The sequence below is a fragment of the Pteropus alecto genome, unplaced genomic scaffold (genome assembly GCF_000325575.1).
Source record: "Pteropus alecto unplaced genomic scaffold, ASM32557v1 scaffold98, whole genome shotgun sequence".
Lineage (NCBI taxonomy): Eukaryota > Metazoa > Chordata > Mammalia > Chiroptera > Pteropodidae > Pteropus > Pteropus alecto.
In genome coordinates, this window is record NW_006443570.1 from 22,882,126 (window position 1) to 22,899,888 (window position 17,763).

The 17,763-nt window shown below is 35.5% G+C and overlaps 1 protein-coding gene across 1 annotated transcript in view; it reads right to left on the reverse strand.

Moving 5' to 3' along the window:
• METTL16 (methyltransferase like 16) overlaps positions 1-16,999 on the reverse strand; it is a 61,775-nt gene extending 44,776 nt beyond the window's left edge. The window contains exons 1-2 of the mRNA XM_006925090.3: positions 16,847-16,999; positions 11,033-11,160 (exon numbers count right to left, since the gene is read on the reverse strand). Of these exons, the coding sequence (XP_006925152.1) occupies positions 11,033-11,160 (128 nt within the window). The 5' untranslated portion in view covers positions 16,847-16,999. The remainder of the gene's footprint in view (positions 1-11,032; positions 11,161-16,846) is intronic.
• Between the last annotated feature and the right edge of the window lie 764 nt (positions 17,000-17,763).

Consider the following 17,763-nt stretch of genomic DNA (forward strand, 5'->3'; position numbering starts at 1 on the left):
GGTGAACACACAATGTAAATATATATATATGCCTTACTGTTAAAATGTACAGCTGAAACCAGATTTCGTTAACCAACGTCACCATTAAAAAAAAAAAAAAGAATGTAGGCAACAACTACAGGAGTACTAGCAGAATCTGTGACTTTGTCACTGACAGAAAACATACATTTCCATGTCACATTAATTTGTAAGTGTGGATTATAATCACTGCTTCAAAATTTTGGCAGCAGTAGATCTACTGCTAGATCTTATCATTTTGTGTTAATAAAGAAGCAAATGTATTTTTATATTATGATTTAACATATATGTATATATTGTTTACTTAAAGGTATTAAGTCTATTCCTAGACATCAGAAGTAGAGGTATGTTAATTTTGTCATTTGTGAGATAAAAAAGAGTTAATCCATGGGCAAGTAACCATGAACCCATTTCTGCTTTGCTCAGTCTCGGAGCAATTGTCTCAACCAATTTTCAAGTTAAAAACAAGACTCGCACTACCTTTGCATTTCTTCCTCAACTGAAAGCAGTACAAACTCAGGTTCAACAAGATAAATGATGTACAGCAATAAAAAGGTATGAAATCTATAAAACCTTTATTTTTAATTCCAACAATAATATTGTATTTTTATTCTTGTGAAATCAGTCAAGTATGTAAAAAAGATGGGCCAAATCCATTTCTTCAATGACACAGCAATGAGAATCAATTTTCATACAAAGAAAGTTCACATCTGAGTTTATACTAAGGTATTAAAATAAATTCACATTCTTTATCCTATAATAGTAGCCCAAACTATTTCTAAATTTTATTGCTAAACACACGAAAGAAATGTATCGCAATATCTATGTTCATGGCCTTAAAAATTGAATTATTATATTATTAATAATTTTAATGGCATACTTAAATGTTTAAAAGTCTATGAAAAATCACAAAGGCCACATATTATGATTTCATTTATATAAAATGTCCAAAATATACAAATATGTAGAGACAGAAAACAGATTAGTGGTTGCCAAGGGCTGAAGAGAGAAAGGAGTAGGAACTACTTAATGGGTATGGAGTTTCTTTTGAGGTGAGGAAAATGTTCTGGAATTAGATAATGATGATGCTTGCACAACCTTAAGAATGTACAACTGAACTGTATACTTTAAAATGGTGATTTTATGGTATGTGAGTTATATCTCAATTTTTAAAATGTCAAAGGGAAGAAGCTAGTTGACAAAAAGGGATTAAATATTTAAGAGAAGGAATACGGGACCATGTAAGGTTCCTGAGATGAGGGGAGAGTATGAGATCCAAAATACAGGTAGAGTATCTAATTGAATTAGAATAATAATAATAATAATAATTAGCAATAATTGGTTGTGGAACAGAACCAAAAGCTAAAGCCATGGACTTCTGCTGTATTTTCTACCAACTTATTAACAGCTTCATGAAACATTTGGTGCAAGAAAAACAGCAATATAATTTTTAAAAAACAATTAGAAAGTAATATACAAAAGCAAAGATCCTGGAACAGTGGAAACAACCATTACTAATAACCCTAAATTAGCCTAAGAACCCAATATCCTACTGGCAAAATAGCAAGAAACTACTTGGATCAATGTATGAAATGCAGATCCCCTATGCTAGCTAAAAAAACTTGGTCATTTAAACATCTCTTTACCCTTTCCTTTTTACCCAAGTACAGTTAAGAATATAGCAATTTTCTAGCAAAGCTCAGTGACCTTAAATTCAGTGAAACTTGAAAAAGTCCAATAATAAGATAAACAATTAAATGAATTTAAGTTTTGTATTATAAAAAAATTAGCAATGACCTAAAAGAAACAACAGGAAGTTGGCTAAATAAGTTATAATACATCCACGCAAGAGACTCAGTCATTAAAAGGAATAAGACTGGGCTGATACACATATTCTTGTATGAAAAAGGTTCTGTGATATATTAAAAAGAAAAAAAAGCCACAAATTTGAATAAAAGCATATATGTACATTATAATCACAGTCTTGTAAAAATAAAAACAAAATTAAAAAGATCCTCTGTGCGTGTGTGTATATACATACACATATACATACATAGAAAATGTCTAGAAAGGTAAGAACTACCTCATCATGTGGAAATGAGACTTTCATTCTCCTCATCATTTTGTATTATCTGAATGCATTTTACATAATATCACCTTCATAACAGTATTTTATAATTATATAGAAAATTCTTATATTATCGAGTGGGATAAAAATAAGTCGTATGATTGTAACTGTATCAAAATTATAACCACACACACACAAAAAAACTATAAAGAACAAGCGCTTGGAAAGGAACACAAAGTAATTTGATCTTTTGGGGTGGAAGAACTGTGACTTTTTTTTTTCTTTTATGTATGCAACATTACTATTATAAATGTAGTTAGGAAGGACATAGTTCTGTAATTTTCCCATTAATGGCTCTATAACAAAAAATAATTTTTTTCAAAAAAAAGAAAACAGGTCTTTTTTCCAGAGTATTTGTTTTCCTTGAAAGGGGAACAATTCTGTTGGAGACCAAACTGGGATGGTTCCCACGGTGACAGCAATCACCAAAAGACAGTACGGCAGCCTTAGCATTAATTACCTAGCTTCATGAAACATTTGGTGCAAGAGAAATAGTGATATAATTAATGTTTTCTTAGTACCTTCAAACAGAGTAGTTTACAGAAAAAGTTCTGCTATTCAAAAAAATACATATATAAATATATGTGTGTTCACTTTGATGACTTAGAGCATACAATTTATTAATAAGGAACTACATTTTAATCACCAAAAAGTACAAGACATCAAGCAGAGGCTAGTCTAATTGAAGAAAATAGGCTGAAAAATCAATGAAGAGTTGATCTTAGACTGTTACCAAAACGAGTGTTCCTTTTCTTACTTCTAAGAAAATACAGACACTAGTCTGAGGATGGGAAATCTTTTTGTAGGACGAAGTCTAGTCATCCAACTTTACTAGTTAAATATCTAGGTCACTTTAGCACCTTGAGACATTCAAAAATCCTGAACACAGGCAAGATCTTTTTTCACTCTTATTTCTGAGGTCACAGGGAGGCACAGGAACTAAAATTAGCTCTCATGTGGAAATTAGCAATTTATTCCATCAGTCTTTGTTGTTTAACACATCCAGCTTCACAAAATAGCCTATTGTCAACAGATTCATGTCAGATTTCCCCAGAATGACTCCTACTCTGCTCCTGATGAATACAGTATTACCATTATAAATGGCATCTGGAAGGATCCATGCTGTAACCCATGGTTAAAATATCAATCATTCTAATACTGTAGAGGCCAAACCTGATGTAACAACGACAAAGGCTGAAGCCTCCCAACCTTACTCCAACACTGGTTTCTATTAATTAGATCTTCATTGAGGTGCTAAAAATGGTACAGTTACAAAGTATAACAAAGCCCTTCAATGCTTTGTTTAAAAACAAATTAAGTGTCACGCTATTCAAATTCAATTGACAGGACTCAAGTAAACTGCAGAATGTCCCTAAGGGGCTGGTAACTGTAAAAAGCACAAACTAAAATCTAATTTCAATAGTCAGATATGATTATAACAAAGCAATGATGGCTACAGGGAAGAAAAACAGAGGGTACAGGGAGATATCAACAGAGAGAGATATCAATCACACCAGCAATCTTTGTCACCTTATCATTTAAATCAGGGATAAAAAGGATAAGAGTACCTATCATTTACTGTGTACAATGTGTAGTCACTTTGTATGCATTATTCTAACCTATATGACAACCACACAAAGTATGGCCTTTTATCTCTCTTTTTTAGATGAGGAATTTCAGCCTCAGTGAAGCTAAGAAAATTATCTAAAACCTCACAACTGGTAAGTGGCACCCTCAAAACTGATCCTTACTTAGGATGACTGACTCAGAAGTGCCCCCACTTTCCTTACCACACCCAGCTTCTCTTAAGAGCTGAGCAAATAAATGACACTTTAATCCATCTCAGATCTAACGTTTTGCCTGATACTCCTTTTCCATCCTTTAGTTGGGTTTATACTTTGGCCATTTTTTTTTCATACATTTCATAGGCTTAAACAAAAAGCCATTATGAAAATAAAGAACAGTCTATCAATGCAGACAATCATCAACATCACCTACCTAAGCAAACAGGAAGTGGAGTGATATCTAGGAGCAGTTGGGTCATTTACACTGAAAAAATTGAAAAAAGTACATTTTTCTCTCTCCTACATCTATCATAGATCCCTTCTAAAAATATGCTATATGGCCAACTATTAAATAAGCTCATGTTGCTCCTATCTTTAAAGAAAGAAGAGGAGGGTTTCCTCCAGCTTGTCTCACCCTCTTCTCATCTCTTCACAAATTTGTTTTTCCCTGAAAAAATTTTAAAAATTACTTTAGCCTATTACAAAAACAACCACTCTGAACGTCATGGCTCATAACCTTTTAGTCCCTTCTCTGCACAGCATATCAGTGCAGATATTTTGGTTTTAGTATCTATGAAAGCTCTTTTCCTTTTCCTTATTGTCTAATAAGAGTTCTTCATATAAAGAAAACTAATACTTTGTCATATGCTGTAAATATTTATATTGTTTCATTGTCTTTTATTTTTAGTATTTCCTGATATGCAAAAAGTTTTCACTTCCTAAGTAGTTAAATCTATCTTTTCTTTTATGAATCCTAACCTTGGAGTATGCTTAGAAACACCATTTTTAACTCAATAAACAGTCACCTACATTTTTTTTCAAGTATTAAAAAAAAAAATATGTTGAAATAATTAAAGCATCAGAAATTTCTTTTGCATAACATATAGGAAAGAAAATCTAATGCACCCTCCCCGTGGCTGTCCCAATTACATCTATTAAAAATTCATTATTGAAAAAAAAAATCCATTACTGTCTGTTCCACCCCTAATGACCTGAAATGTATACCCTTATTCTACACTACAGTCTTTACCAAGTAGTGTTTTCTTACTCTGGAGTCAAGTTCTAAAGTACATAAAGTGAAAATCTAGTATGGTCAAAATTACACTGCAAAATTTCTTTAATCATTCATAGCACTGTGAGATATTCATATTTTGAGAAACACATAGGCATTGAGACTGATTATGAAAGATTCACCCTGCCCACTTTGCGCTCCTTCTGGGAGGTATACTATTGAGTAGGATGACAGGCAGGAATCATTCTATAATTTAATGAGCACATGCAAATGATTCTGCTGCTTAGACTTAAGTGTGTTTCCAAATGCCACTCTGCTAGGAACAACTGATAGCCCATTCTTGCTCCAATACTACTATACTAATAATTTAATTACTCTAACTTCACAATTGATTTAAATATCCATTTAAGAAACTTTATATCCTTACACCGCTTCACTACTCATTACTCTTTTACAACATTTGCTTGGAACATCTTTTCTTGGAACTCTGAAAACATTATGTCACTTTTTCTCAAAAAAACTTACCAGGATTTTGATTAAGGGAAGAATCAACATTTTAACTACATTTAGTCTCCCCATTCCAAATCATAGTATATCCTTAGATTTGTTCATGTCTTCCCCTAAGCCACTAAGGATAATTCTGTTGTTTTACCCACATAGACAGATCTTTACACATTTCTTGTCAAGTTTCTGTCTATTTCCCTCTGCTACTGTGGATGGAATCTTTTATTCCAACTTTGTTTTCCAACTAGTATTTGGAAAACTATCAATTTTCTTATATTTATTTTGTTTTATATTTTTAAGATATTTATATGCACATTTTATTCGCAACCTTATTTATTTGAATATTTTTAGGTGATTCTCAAATGTTTTTCAGGTAGACAATAATCAAGTCATCTGTAAAATATTAAAATTTTCTTTTGCTTTCTAATATTTATAATTTAATAAATAAGAAAAGCAGTAGACTCTGAGCCAGAGTGTATTCTGGCTAAGTCACTTCTTAATGTTATAAGCCTTTGCAAGTTATTTGGAAAAAAAAAAAAAAGTGCATTCATTATGTAGGTTAAAAAGCTCTAAATATATCGTTAAATCAGACTCATTGATTATATTATTTAGAACCTCTATCAGCAGTACTTAATCTTTTTGGGGGTCAATGACCAATTTAAAAGTGAAGTTCTAAATTATAAGTTAAAGTGTTGAATACTATCTCCTTAAAAAAAATGCACAAGAAGTATTTTTATCCTTAATACTTCTTGAAGCATTCATGGATCCTCTGAAAGTCCGTAAAGGCCATTGCTCTGTTTATTTTTGGTTACCAGTATTAATCAAATACTGTTCAGTATTAACTAAAATACCATTTTGGTATTAACCAAGATACTGTTTGGTTAACAGTTAACAGTATTTCTAAGCAAGAAAAAATGTCCTTGAATTATGTCACTTTTTAAAAGATCTTTGTTATATTTTTCAAAATGCTAAAAGTCTTCATTTTTAAATCTTCACTGAAAAGTATTTATCAATATAAACAAGGACTTTTTCCAATTCGATGCTTTTTTGCCTTCTAGTTTACTTTTTTTGATTTGGAAGGGGCTTTCATTTGCCTAGTATATTTTTACCCATTCCTTCTTCATTCACCTGTAATTTTGTTTTAGGTATACCATATATAAATGGCAAATAGATTTTATAGAGGAATTATTCTCATGTATTCAACAAATATTTATTGAATATCTAATTACTTGCCAAACATCTTTAATCATTCAGAAACGTTGTGATAACAGATCTGTTCAGTCTGCTCCGAGTGATTTTTTTAAGAATTTAAATCTTAAAAATCCTAACCATCTTAAAATCTTTCTCTGGTTCCTCAATGTCTGAGCAATCAAGTCCATTCCATTTCCACACTATGAAAGGCTCTTTGTGATCTGTTCTGTTTTCCTTTCAGTCTCATCTTCTTTTATTCCCCAACCTGCTATCTTATATCCACTTCAGCCCTATCTACATGCTATTCTCCAAACTTACCATGCCTTTCACAAAATCCTGTCCTCTATACTCGGAATTCTTCCTCCTGCTTCTATTCATCCTTCAGTATTCAGTTCAAAGACCCAGGGCCTTCACTAACACCATCCCCACATCACTGCTCTGTGACTCTTTAGACTTTTATTTTCAAATACCTACCAAATACTCCACTTGAATATCCTAGACTTCAGATTCGATATGCCCAAAATTGAAAATATGTCATCTCCCCCAAATCAACCCATTCCCCATTGTCCCTACTTCAGTAAATGGCACTACCACCTATCTTCTTGCTAAGCTGGAATCCCAATCACCATATTGGCTTATACTTCATAATTTCCACTACGTAACTTCCTGCTAATTCTATCAATGAATTGCTCTCAAATTCATCCAGTGATCTCTATCTCTACTGCCTCTACCTAGTTAGGCCTCCAATATTTCTTTCTTTTTTTTTTTTTTTAGGCAAGGTAACCCTTGGTTGACCTCACAGATTGCAAGGACCTTGTCAATTACAATTCCTTATTTTTTATTTTTTTATACCTAGTTGGCCACCAATATTTCTAATCTGGATTACTGAAACCATTTTCTACTTACTTCCCTGTACCTCCAGTCTTAATTCCCCCTAAAATCCATCCTAGAATACATCTGTCTAAACACAATTCTAAACACGTTATTTCCCTGCTTTAAAACTTTAGTGTATAAGGATGGGGATGGATAACTCTGAAGACACAAGAACTCTCTACACCATGTCCAAACTCCTTACGGATCTTAAAAGTTCTGCAAGTATAATCCTCCCCAGCCCATCTCTTATTGTCTACCACATCCTCGCATGCTCAACGTTTCCAGTTCCCCTACCACTCAGTGCTCTTTGCACAAGCTGCTTTCTCTGACTGTAACACTCTTCTTTCTACCTGGCTAACTCCTACTCATTTTTAAGAACACAACCAAGACACCACTTATGTTTCAAATGATTCTCTAAATCTCAAAGTCAGGGTCAGATCTCCCTTCTTTGTGATTCCACTGCACACTCTACAGATTCTGCCACACTGAGACAAACAAGGTTAACTATTTGTTTACTATATGTCTACTTCCCCCACTAGTGTGTAAACACCAAATATTGCAGTGACTATGCCTTTTTTTGTACTTCTTTCTCTATCTTTCTTAATCTGAACTCAGAACACATACCAAAAACTGGGCTAGACTCAGGGGAAGGAGCGAAAATTGATGGAAGAAATATCAATAACTTAAAATATGCAGATGACACCATATTACTGGCAGAAAGTAGCAATGATTTGAAAAACTTCTGATGACAGTGAAAGAAGAAAGTGCCAAAACAGGACTGCATCTAAACATCAAAAAGACAAAAATCGAGGCTGCAAAAGAAATATACAACTTTAACACTAATAATGAAGACACTGAAATTTAAAGATTTTGCTTACTTTGGTTCAGTCTTCAATTCAAATGGAGACTACAGCCAAGAAATCAAAAAGGCTGAGACTCAGAAGGGCAACAATGGAAGAATTACTAAAGATCACCAAAAGCAAAGGTGAGTCATTACAGACCAAGGCTAAGATCAAGGCTAAGATCACCCATACCCTCATGTTCCCAATTACTCCATACCAATGTGAAAGTTGGACAGTGAAGAAGGCTGAGAGGAAAAAAGAATTGATTCATTTAAAATATGGTGTTGGAGGAGTGTTCTAAGGACCCTGGACCACCAGAAAGATGAACAAGTGGGTCCTAGAACCAATTAAGCCTGAAACATCGCTGGAGGCAAAGATGACAAAACTGAAGCTGTCCTACTTTAGGCACATCATAAGAAGGCAGGGTTCTGTGGAAAAGACAATAATACTGGAAAAATAGCAGCAGGAAAAAAGGAAGACCAAATGTGAGATGGATTGACTCCATAAAAGAAGCCATAGGCATGATTCAGTCTACAGGAGCTGAGAAGAGCAGGGCCGTTGAGGACAGGACATTGTGGATATCACTCATTCACAGAGTTGCCAGGTGTCAGAGTCAACTCAACGACTCAATGACATGTAACACATACCTACATGTCTTTCTTGTTTACTATGGCTTTCCTAGAGCTTAGAATAATATGGTTAATCAATAAATATTCATTAAATAATTAAGTACAACAGGTATAGAGAGGAAACAAAGAATAACAAAACTGTATCTGCCCTGAAGCCACTGATAAATAAACATCCACAATGATAATTATGAAACAGAGATTTAGGAACAATGGTAGAAAAGATCTAACAAAGAGAAATACCAATTCAATCTTATGGGGTAATCTCCAAAGTAAGATGTCAAAGATGATTCTTTATAGTATGCAAAGAAACTATTAGAACTCTTATTTAAATATCTTTTTAGTTTCTATTTTGAAGTACGTTTTCTAATGTAACAGTAAGTAGTACAAGCATTCACAACTGGGGCTGTGCTCAACTTTGTAGTGAGTGGAGTAGACAAAAAGGCTTGGAAACCAGTTCTAGGGCATTGGATCTTAACCTTATGTATTGCAGGGAGGGGAGGGGTCACAGAGCTCTTTGAAAATCTGATAAAAACTAGGATTACCTCCCAGAAAAATAAACATATTTTTTAATACTTTTATATGATTTCTAGGGTATTTTGATCCTCTGGTTAAGTCCTGCCATAGGACCTCTATTTCTAAAGCCATAAGGAGACTAAGAAGAAGAAGGTCAGCCCTATGATCCTATTATTCCTTATCTTTCCTTTTCTCCATAAATCCTGCTCACCCTCCTACCTAAAGTTAACCACACCTTTCCCTAGGCAGTTTGGAACTTCCATCTCCTCTGTAGGGATGCAGTCAAACATTTCCTTCTCAAGGGTACCTCACACACATCAGTTATTCCTATACCATTACCATAATCTTTACCATTTCCTGAAGCACTCATACTATTTTCTTATTTATTTTCAATTACAATTGACATTCAATATTATTTTATATTAGTTTCAGGTGGAGAGCATAGTGCTCATACATTTACATAATTTACATAGTAATTCCCTCCAATTAGTCTGGTACTCACCTGGCACTATACTTAGTTATTACAATATTATTGACTTTATTCCCTATGCTGTACCTTTACATCCCCATGAATATTTTGTAACTACTAATTTGTACTTCTTAATTCCTTCACCTTTTTCACCCAGGCCCCCAACCCCCTTCCATCTGGCAACCATCAGTTTGTTCTCTATCAGTCTGCTTCTCTTATGTTTATTTTGTTCTTTAGATTCCACATATAAGTGAGATCATATGACTTATTTCACTTAGCATAATACCCTCTAGGTCCATCTATGTTGTTGCAAATGGTTAACATTTCACTCTTTTTATGGCCGAAAGTAGTATTCCATTGTATATATGTACCACATCTTCTTTAACTAATCATCTATTGATGGGCAGTTAGGTGGCTTCCATATCTTGGCTATTGTAAATAATGCTGCAATGACATAGGGGCGTATATATGTTTTTGAATTAGTGTTTTGGATTTCTTTGGATAGATATCTAGAAGTGGAATTACTGGTAGTTCTATTTTTAATTTTCTGAAAAACCCCCATACTGTTTTATTTTCTTAATTTTTAAAAATCAACTTTTTAACCTAAATGTAGTAAAATCCTAAGTAATAAAATTTGTGAAATCACAGTTTTGGTGTCGTGGTTATTATTTTCTTACCTCACATCAAAATAAACATACACTTTAAAAAACGGATTTCAGATCCTCACCAGCCACCAACTTTTAGAGCACAATCCCAAGGTTCCTGCAGTTAACTCTGGGATCTCTGCTGGGGAAGCAATGATGTGAATATCAAAAGTTGCTTTCTGGGTTTTTTTTTTTAAGCCAGAAGAAACTTAAAAACATTTAGTCTAATCCTCTCATTTTGTACATTAAAAAGCTGAAACCTGGAGAAGTTAAGTGATTTGCCCAAAATCAGATGAGACATTTAATGACATGTCTAGGATTAGTATTCAGGTCTACCATCAGTTGGGTATGCTTTCTTCTACACTGTATCCATTCAGATTACACTAGAATAATACAGTATTAAGAATTCTTCATCTGTTACCTACCTCACTCTTCCATTCAGATTTATCTGAACATGCTGCTTAAAATCTGGATATTTGGATGCCAGATATGCAAAGTCAGGAGGTTTGTCCTTATATCTATTTCTTGCATGCATTGATTTACTCAGAGCCATCTTTAAAAAGAAAAAGAAAAGAAAAAAAGAAAAAAATCAGCATATTTAGTTTTAAAAAACATTAATGGGGAAAAGATGTGGTTGCCAAGTTAACAGTTATAGCCAACACATCCTTGTCAATAAAGTGAAAGTTATATTTTTTAAATATATACAACAAATAAGCATATGAAAAGATGTTCAACATCATCTGTCATTAGAGAAATGTACTCATTAGGATGACCATAATTTTAAAATGTTTAAAAGAAAATAATAAGTGTTAGAGAGGATGTGAAGGAATTGGAGCTCTCATTCATTGCAGGTTGGAATGTGAAACGGTACAACTACTGTGGAAAACAGTTCGATGGTTTTTTAAAAAGTTAAAACATAGAATTACCACATGATCCAGGATTTCCACTCATACATATATACTCAAAAGAACTGAAAACAGGAATTCAAACAGATATTTGCATACTGATGTTCATAGCATCATTAGTCACAATAGCCAAAAGGTGGAAATAATACCAAGTGTCCATAAACAGATGAACAGATAAACAGAATGCGGTATATACATACAATAGAACATTATTCAGACATAAAAAGTACTGAAATTCTGATACATGTTACAACATGGACAAACCTTAAAAACATTATGCCAAGGAAAATAAGCCATATACAAAAAGAATATTGTATTATCTCGCTTATATGAGATACCAAGACTGGGCAAATTCATACAAATAGAGAATAGAAAAGAGGTTACTAGGGGTTGGGGGAGGGAGAAATGATGAGTTATTCTTTAATGGACACATAGTTTCTGTTTAGGATAAAAAAAACTAGAAATGGATAGTGGTGATGGTTGCACAATATTGTGAATATACTTAATGTCACTGAATGGTACACTTAAAAATGGTTAAAATGGTAAATTTTATGTTATATGTTTTACCACAATAAAAAAAAGTGTATACAACATATAATTATTTTTTTAAACCAAGGGAAGAAAATAAGAACAATTCCTTTAAAAGCATCAAAGTGGCAGAAGGTACAGCCAAGAATTTTATAATCTACAGCTAAGAATATTATAATCAGAGGTTAGTTTTTACAGTGGCCTTGCATGGATTGAATATTTGGTAGTACACCAGGAAATCATTAAAGTTTCAAAAACATCTTTGATTCCAACTTCCTTTATAAATTTCAGTCTTGTCATTCCCAGCTAGCTAAAACCAAATAAAACAAATTTTTTTTTCTTCTTCTAGATTACAAAGAAAAAAGTTAAAATGCATTTATAGCAAGAAATTAAAACTAGAAGCCATTATAGTGGTTTAGTAAATCTCTAAGTAGTTGGTAATTTAAAAATATTTTAGTGTACTAGTTATCTCTGGGTCGTAGGTGATTTTTATATTCTTCTTTATACGATTCTGTATTTTTCACATTTTTTATAATGAGCATTCATCTAAATAGTATTATATAAGCCAGAAACCTAAGAGTTACCTGATAGTTCCCTATTCCTCTCATAGTCCAAGAAATCAAAAGTCATGTTGACTTATTCTGCTAAATACCTCTCAAATCCATTTTTTTCTCCCTACTTCCACCAATATAAGCCCAGTACAAGTTACCTACTGCTACAACAGCCTCTTAATCGGTCTCCCTGAATCCCTTTCATTCTCTCCATTTCTTTTCTCGCCTTGCAGTGATAACTTCTAAACACACATCTTATGTCCTACTATGCCTACTTGCTCAAAACCCTACTCTTCAGAGAAAAACAAAAAACCTTACTTCAGCATACATGTAAGGACCAGAATGGTGTGGGCTCACCTATTTCTTTACTATCAGCTCAAATCACACTCCCCTAGCTCATTTTTCTGTCCCTCTATTTTGGCAATAGGGTCTTCACACAAGTTACTTCTTTTGTCTATAGTGCTCTTTCCTTCCCCCTCTTTACCTGAAGAATTTCTATTCATCTTTACTATCACAGTTCAAGAATCTCTTCTTCAGGAAGATCTTTCCTTCCCTAATCTCTCCAGTTAAGTAATATCCCCTGTTAGAAAGTTTCCTAGCCAAAAGCACCTTTCCTTTGCAGGCTCTGTTAAAGATGTAACTGCATAGTAATAAATCTGTTAACGCTATTTCAGAAGGTTTTTTGACAGCTTTCCACACTGGAAATTTAACAACCATTTTCAAAAAAGAATTGTCTTCACCCCAGACCTTTCCAAATCATATCCAACTGCCCACCAGACTTCTCGCTTGAATGGCTCAAAAGTACTTCATGTACGACATGTCCAAAATTAAGTAATTTCTACCCAGCCCAAAATGGTCCTCTGTGAATCTTCCCTATTTCACTAAATGAAACCACTATCTTTCTTATGGCACACAACCCTGAAATCTTTAGCATCTTCTCCACCCTACTTCCTTCATTCCAAACATACCATGTCCTGAAATTCTCTATCTCCTAATTATTTCTTGACCCTATCTATTTTTCACCCTTCACAAATCTACACCTCTAGGCCAGATTATAATCTCTTTATTGGATTACTATAATAGTCCCTAACTGATCTCTCTATAACCACTCCTGCAATCCACCTGTCACCCAACAGACAAGTCTTCCCTTCCCCACCCCATGCAAATCTGAACACTCTTTGCTAAATCCCTTCAGTGGCTTCCTAAAGCTATTAGACTGATAAAGTCCAAAATCATTATCAAGGCATACGTAATCTAGGCCTTACCTATCCCTCTAACTTCATTTGTTGCCACTTTCCCCTTCCTACACTATGCTCCAGACATATTGGTCTTCTTTCATTCTCTGCTGCATCATGGTCTGTCCCACCCTCCCTTCACCTTGTGAAGACTCAATAGTCCTTAAAACCATACCCTAGCATCATTTTCTCTGGTAGCTTTCTCTGACACCACATATCCATTCAGATGTCCACTCTACATGCTTTCAAAGCACTCTGTACTTTAGAGATCTTTGGTTTACGTTTGTCACATGCACGCACGTTCACACACACACACACACACACACACACACACACCAGGTTACAAACATGTCCATCTTATTCTTCATTGTACCCCCTAGCAACTGGCGTACAATAAGTATTTGTTGAGTAAATGAATAATTTGGAATTTGGGGGAATTAAGAGTCACTTGGAAGTTCTTTTCCAGTACATTACCATCTTTTGTCCTTCACATTATCACAGAAACTCAAGATATACAAGTCTTAATTTCCTAACATTAACATACACTTTACAGATCATCAGCAAAGAAAGGAGCATAAAACCAGGACAGGTCTCATTCCCTAAGAAAAAGTTGAAAAGAAAAATACTTTTCTTTCTTGTGATTCTGGCAACCAACAAAAAAAGAAAGGTACTCTAAGAGTAATTTCAAGAGACAATGGTATGTTAGGGTTCTGCAACACATTAAGACTTTAAAGACTACATAGCTGACATCAGTGTACATACATAACACTCTGAATGTATGTGGAACAACTTAAATTATAGATATGTGTCAACAAAAGAACATCCAGACCTATAGAAAAATCGTAAGAGTTTATTTGAGCCAAAGTTTTTGAGGACGTGTCCAGAAGCAAAATCTCAATGAATTGAGAAAATGCTCCAGTCTACAGCCATGCTACCCTGAACAAGCCCGATCCCGTCTGAGCTAAGCAGGGTCGGGCCTGGTTTATACTTGGATGGGAGACCACCTCGGAAGACCAGGTGCTGTAAGTGTAAAAAATAAAAATAAGGGATTGTAAACTGACAAGGTCCTTGCAATCTGTGAGGTCAACCAAGGGTTGCCTCGCCTAAAAAAAAAGAGAGAGAGAGAAAATCCTCCAGAAAATGGCAGTTTTACAGTTCCTTTTATGCATTTAATCAAAGGAGAAAATGTAAGGAATGTACATGAAGTCCACTGATGGTAGATTAAGGTGGGAGAAAGCAAAGCAGCAAAATCTCTAGGATTGGAAAAAAAGCAAAATGGAGAAACACATGCTTTTAACATTAGTGGGTATAGGATAGTTAATAATTAACATTTATAGTACATAGAGGGTATGCAGAGAACAAGATAACGATGAGGAGTTCTGTGGTCTTGTGCTATGGTGCCTACAGTTGTGCTTTTGAAGGGTCTAAAAAAGAAAATCACTCTGAAATTTCAAAGGTATGTTATCCTAGATGCGTAAGAACAACAGACAGGCCTCACTTAAGGTAAAGATTGACCTTTGCTAAGGAAGCTGTAGGCCTGGGATGTGACTACCCGCTATGACCTGTCCAGTTGGAATTTGTGATCAAACTATCCAGTGTGGTTATTTTCGGTCACTGAGCTAGTCAAGCCTACCATGCGGCCGCTCTGAGTTTGTCAGGTTTATCACATAGACCCTTTTTCATTCACATATGACAGATTCAATTCATTTCCTACATTATTCAACCTTTCTGGTCAGGATAGATAAAGGAGTCAATAAAGCCACTTTCTTTGCTAACCAAGCGCTAATACAGGCAATGGGTTCTTAGCTAAATCGATCCCATTCCTCAGAATTTAACTGAGTGTCAACTCTTAACCTGATATTAGCAATGTCACTTCCTTTTCTTTAACCTAATGTACTTTTCTATTCCTGGCTCATTCTGCTCTGGCTACAATGGCCTCCTTGTTGTTTCTCTATCAATTCTGGTATGTTCCTGCCTCAGGATTTTTGTACTTGCTGTTTGGTCAGCATGGACCGCTCCTCCCCTAGAAATACACACATATAAGGTACTCTGGCCTTGTTCAGGTCTTTTACTCAACTGTCACCTTCCGAATGATGCCTTTCTTTAATACCTCTACTTTAAAGTGAAGCAAATGAATACACTCCTTGTTTCCTTTACTAGCCTCAGTCTTCTACATAGAACTTACCCATTTGGCATTCCATATACTTCACTAATTTTTTAAAATCTATCTTGCCAGTAAGCTTCATAAAAGAAAAATATTTCGTCTATTTGCTCACTGCGATTTCCTAGCATTTAAATTAGGGCCTGGGAGAGTAAGCACTCAATAAGTATTTGTTGACTGAAGGCACAATGGTACCCTTTTCACTGTCTAGGCCACCGAAACACAACACCCCCATCCTTGGTGAAAAGTTCCCTCTTAACTCACAAAGAGGCTCAGCCTTAGGGTTGGGGGTTTTTCCCGGGTTACCCGAGTCAGTCCAAAAAGCAGTAGCACGAACTTGTTTCCTTGGGTTTTCCTGCCGCTTAAATAATACCACTTACCTTAACAGACAAGTCTAAATTCTGCTTTCAAAACTTCGAATATCCTTCTGCACAGATCCCAACCACTTCAACCCTAATCTCCATTTTTTCTCGTTGCCTTCCCTTATAAATCTGACTTTTTCTTCCAGTCCCGCCAATTCTCCGTCTCTTCCCCTCTTTCCACACCCTCATTTCACTCACTCAGTTTGTCTTCCCGCCTCAGTTTCGGATCTCTCTAAACCTCTTCAGCTCCCAGGGGTCTTTCCTACCTCAAATCCTAGTCTCCATTCTATTCGCCAACGCCCCCCACCCATCCCACCACCACTCTCGCGCGTGCACACACCGACACCCACACCCCCCTACTTACCCACCCACCGGGTCTATCTCCCTAGACCCCGAAGTGAGCACCGCACGGGCCCAAAACCCGAGAATGAGGAAACCTGGGTGATGTATGGGTCAAGTGAACTCTCAACCTGCTTGAAAGATATTAAGTGACTTACCTCTGAGGTCGAAGTTTCTGCCGACGACCAGTTTATATTAGGCCTCTAACCTCAGTGTCTTAAGCCTACCGCAGCGCGAAGCTCCTGGAAACGCAGATGTTACGCTCCCAGCGCGCCGCCATCTTGGGGCTGCCATCCGGCCTCGTGGTTGGACAAGTAACTCTCGCGCTATCTGTAGCAGTTGCTGAAGAAAAAAAGAAACTGTCGCGAGACCTGGAGTTTGCGGCTCCAGATGTAGAGGGCGTTAGTAGCAAGTGGACTCCTTTTCGCGAAAGCACCTGCATTAGGATCTGCTAGGTAACTTTGTTTTGTTTGTTTGTTTTTGTTTTGTTTTTAATGTAGGTTTTAAAAAGTAGCTTTCTGGGCCCCACTTCATACTTACTAAATCACAGTCTCTGGGGTTGGGCGAGAAATATGAGGATGGCGGGGGATTGGGAAAAGAGAGCTTTTGGATTCGATGGCGGGCAATTAGCGTTTATTGTGCAACAGGGCTCTTCATGCGATATTTCATTTAAACATCACAGATAAACTGAGGTGAGAAAAAGTAGTCTCATTTACAGAGGAAGAACTGGGGATCAGAAGTATTGTTATTTGTTCAAGATCTTACACCCGTATGACAACAAATCTATGTTTTTTTGTATTTCCTCACCTGCCTCAGCTGGAAAAGCTATTAAATACGTTTTATTTTTCTTTTCAACTAGGTTATACTAATTTTTACCCTCTGGTAAGTAGAGTGAGCATTAGTCTCCCCATTTTACAATTGAGACAAAAAGGCGAATTACTTCGAAAAGGTGTACAGCAAGTAACAAAACTAGGGCTAAAGTCTGAGCCTCTGGATCCTCATCATTATTAAAGCTTGCCTAGGTCCTGGTAATTAATGTGAAAGCTTCTGGCAAACTGTTGCAATAAAATTCATA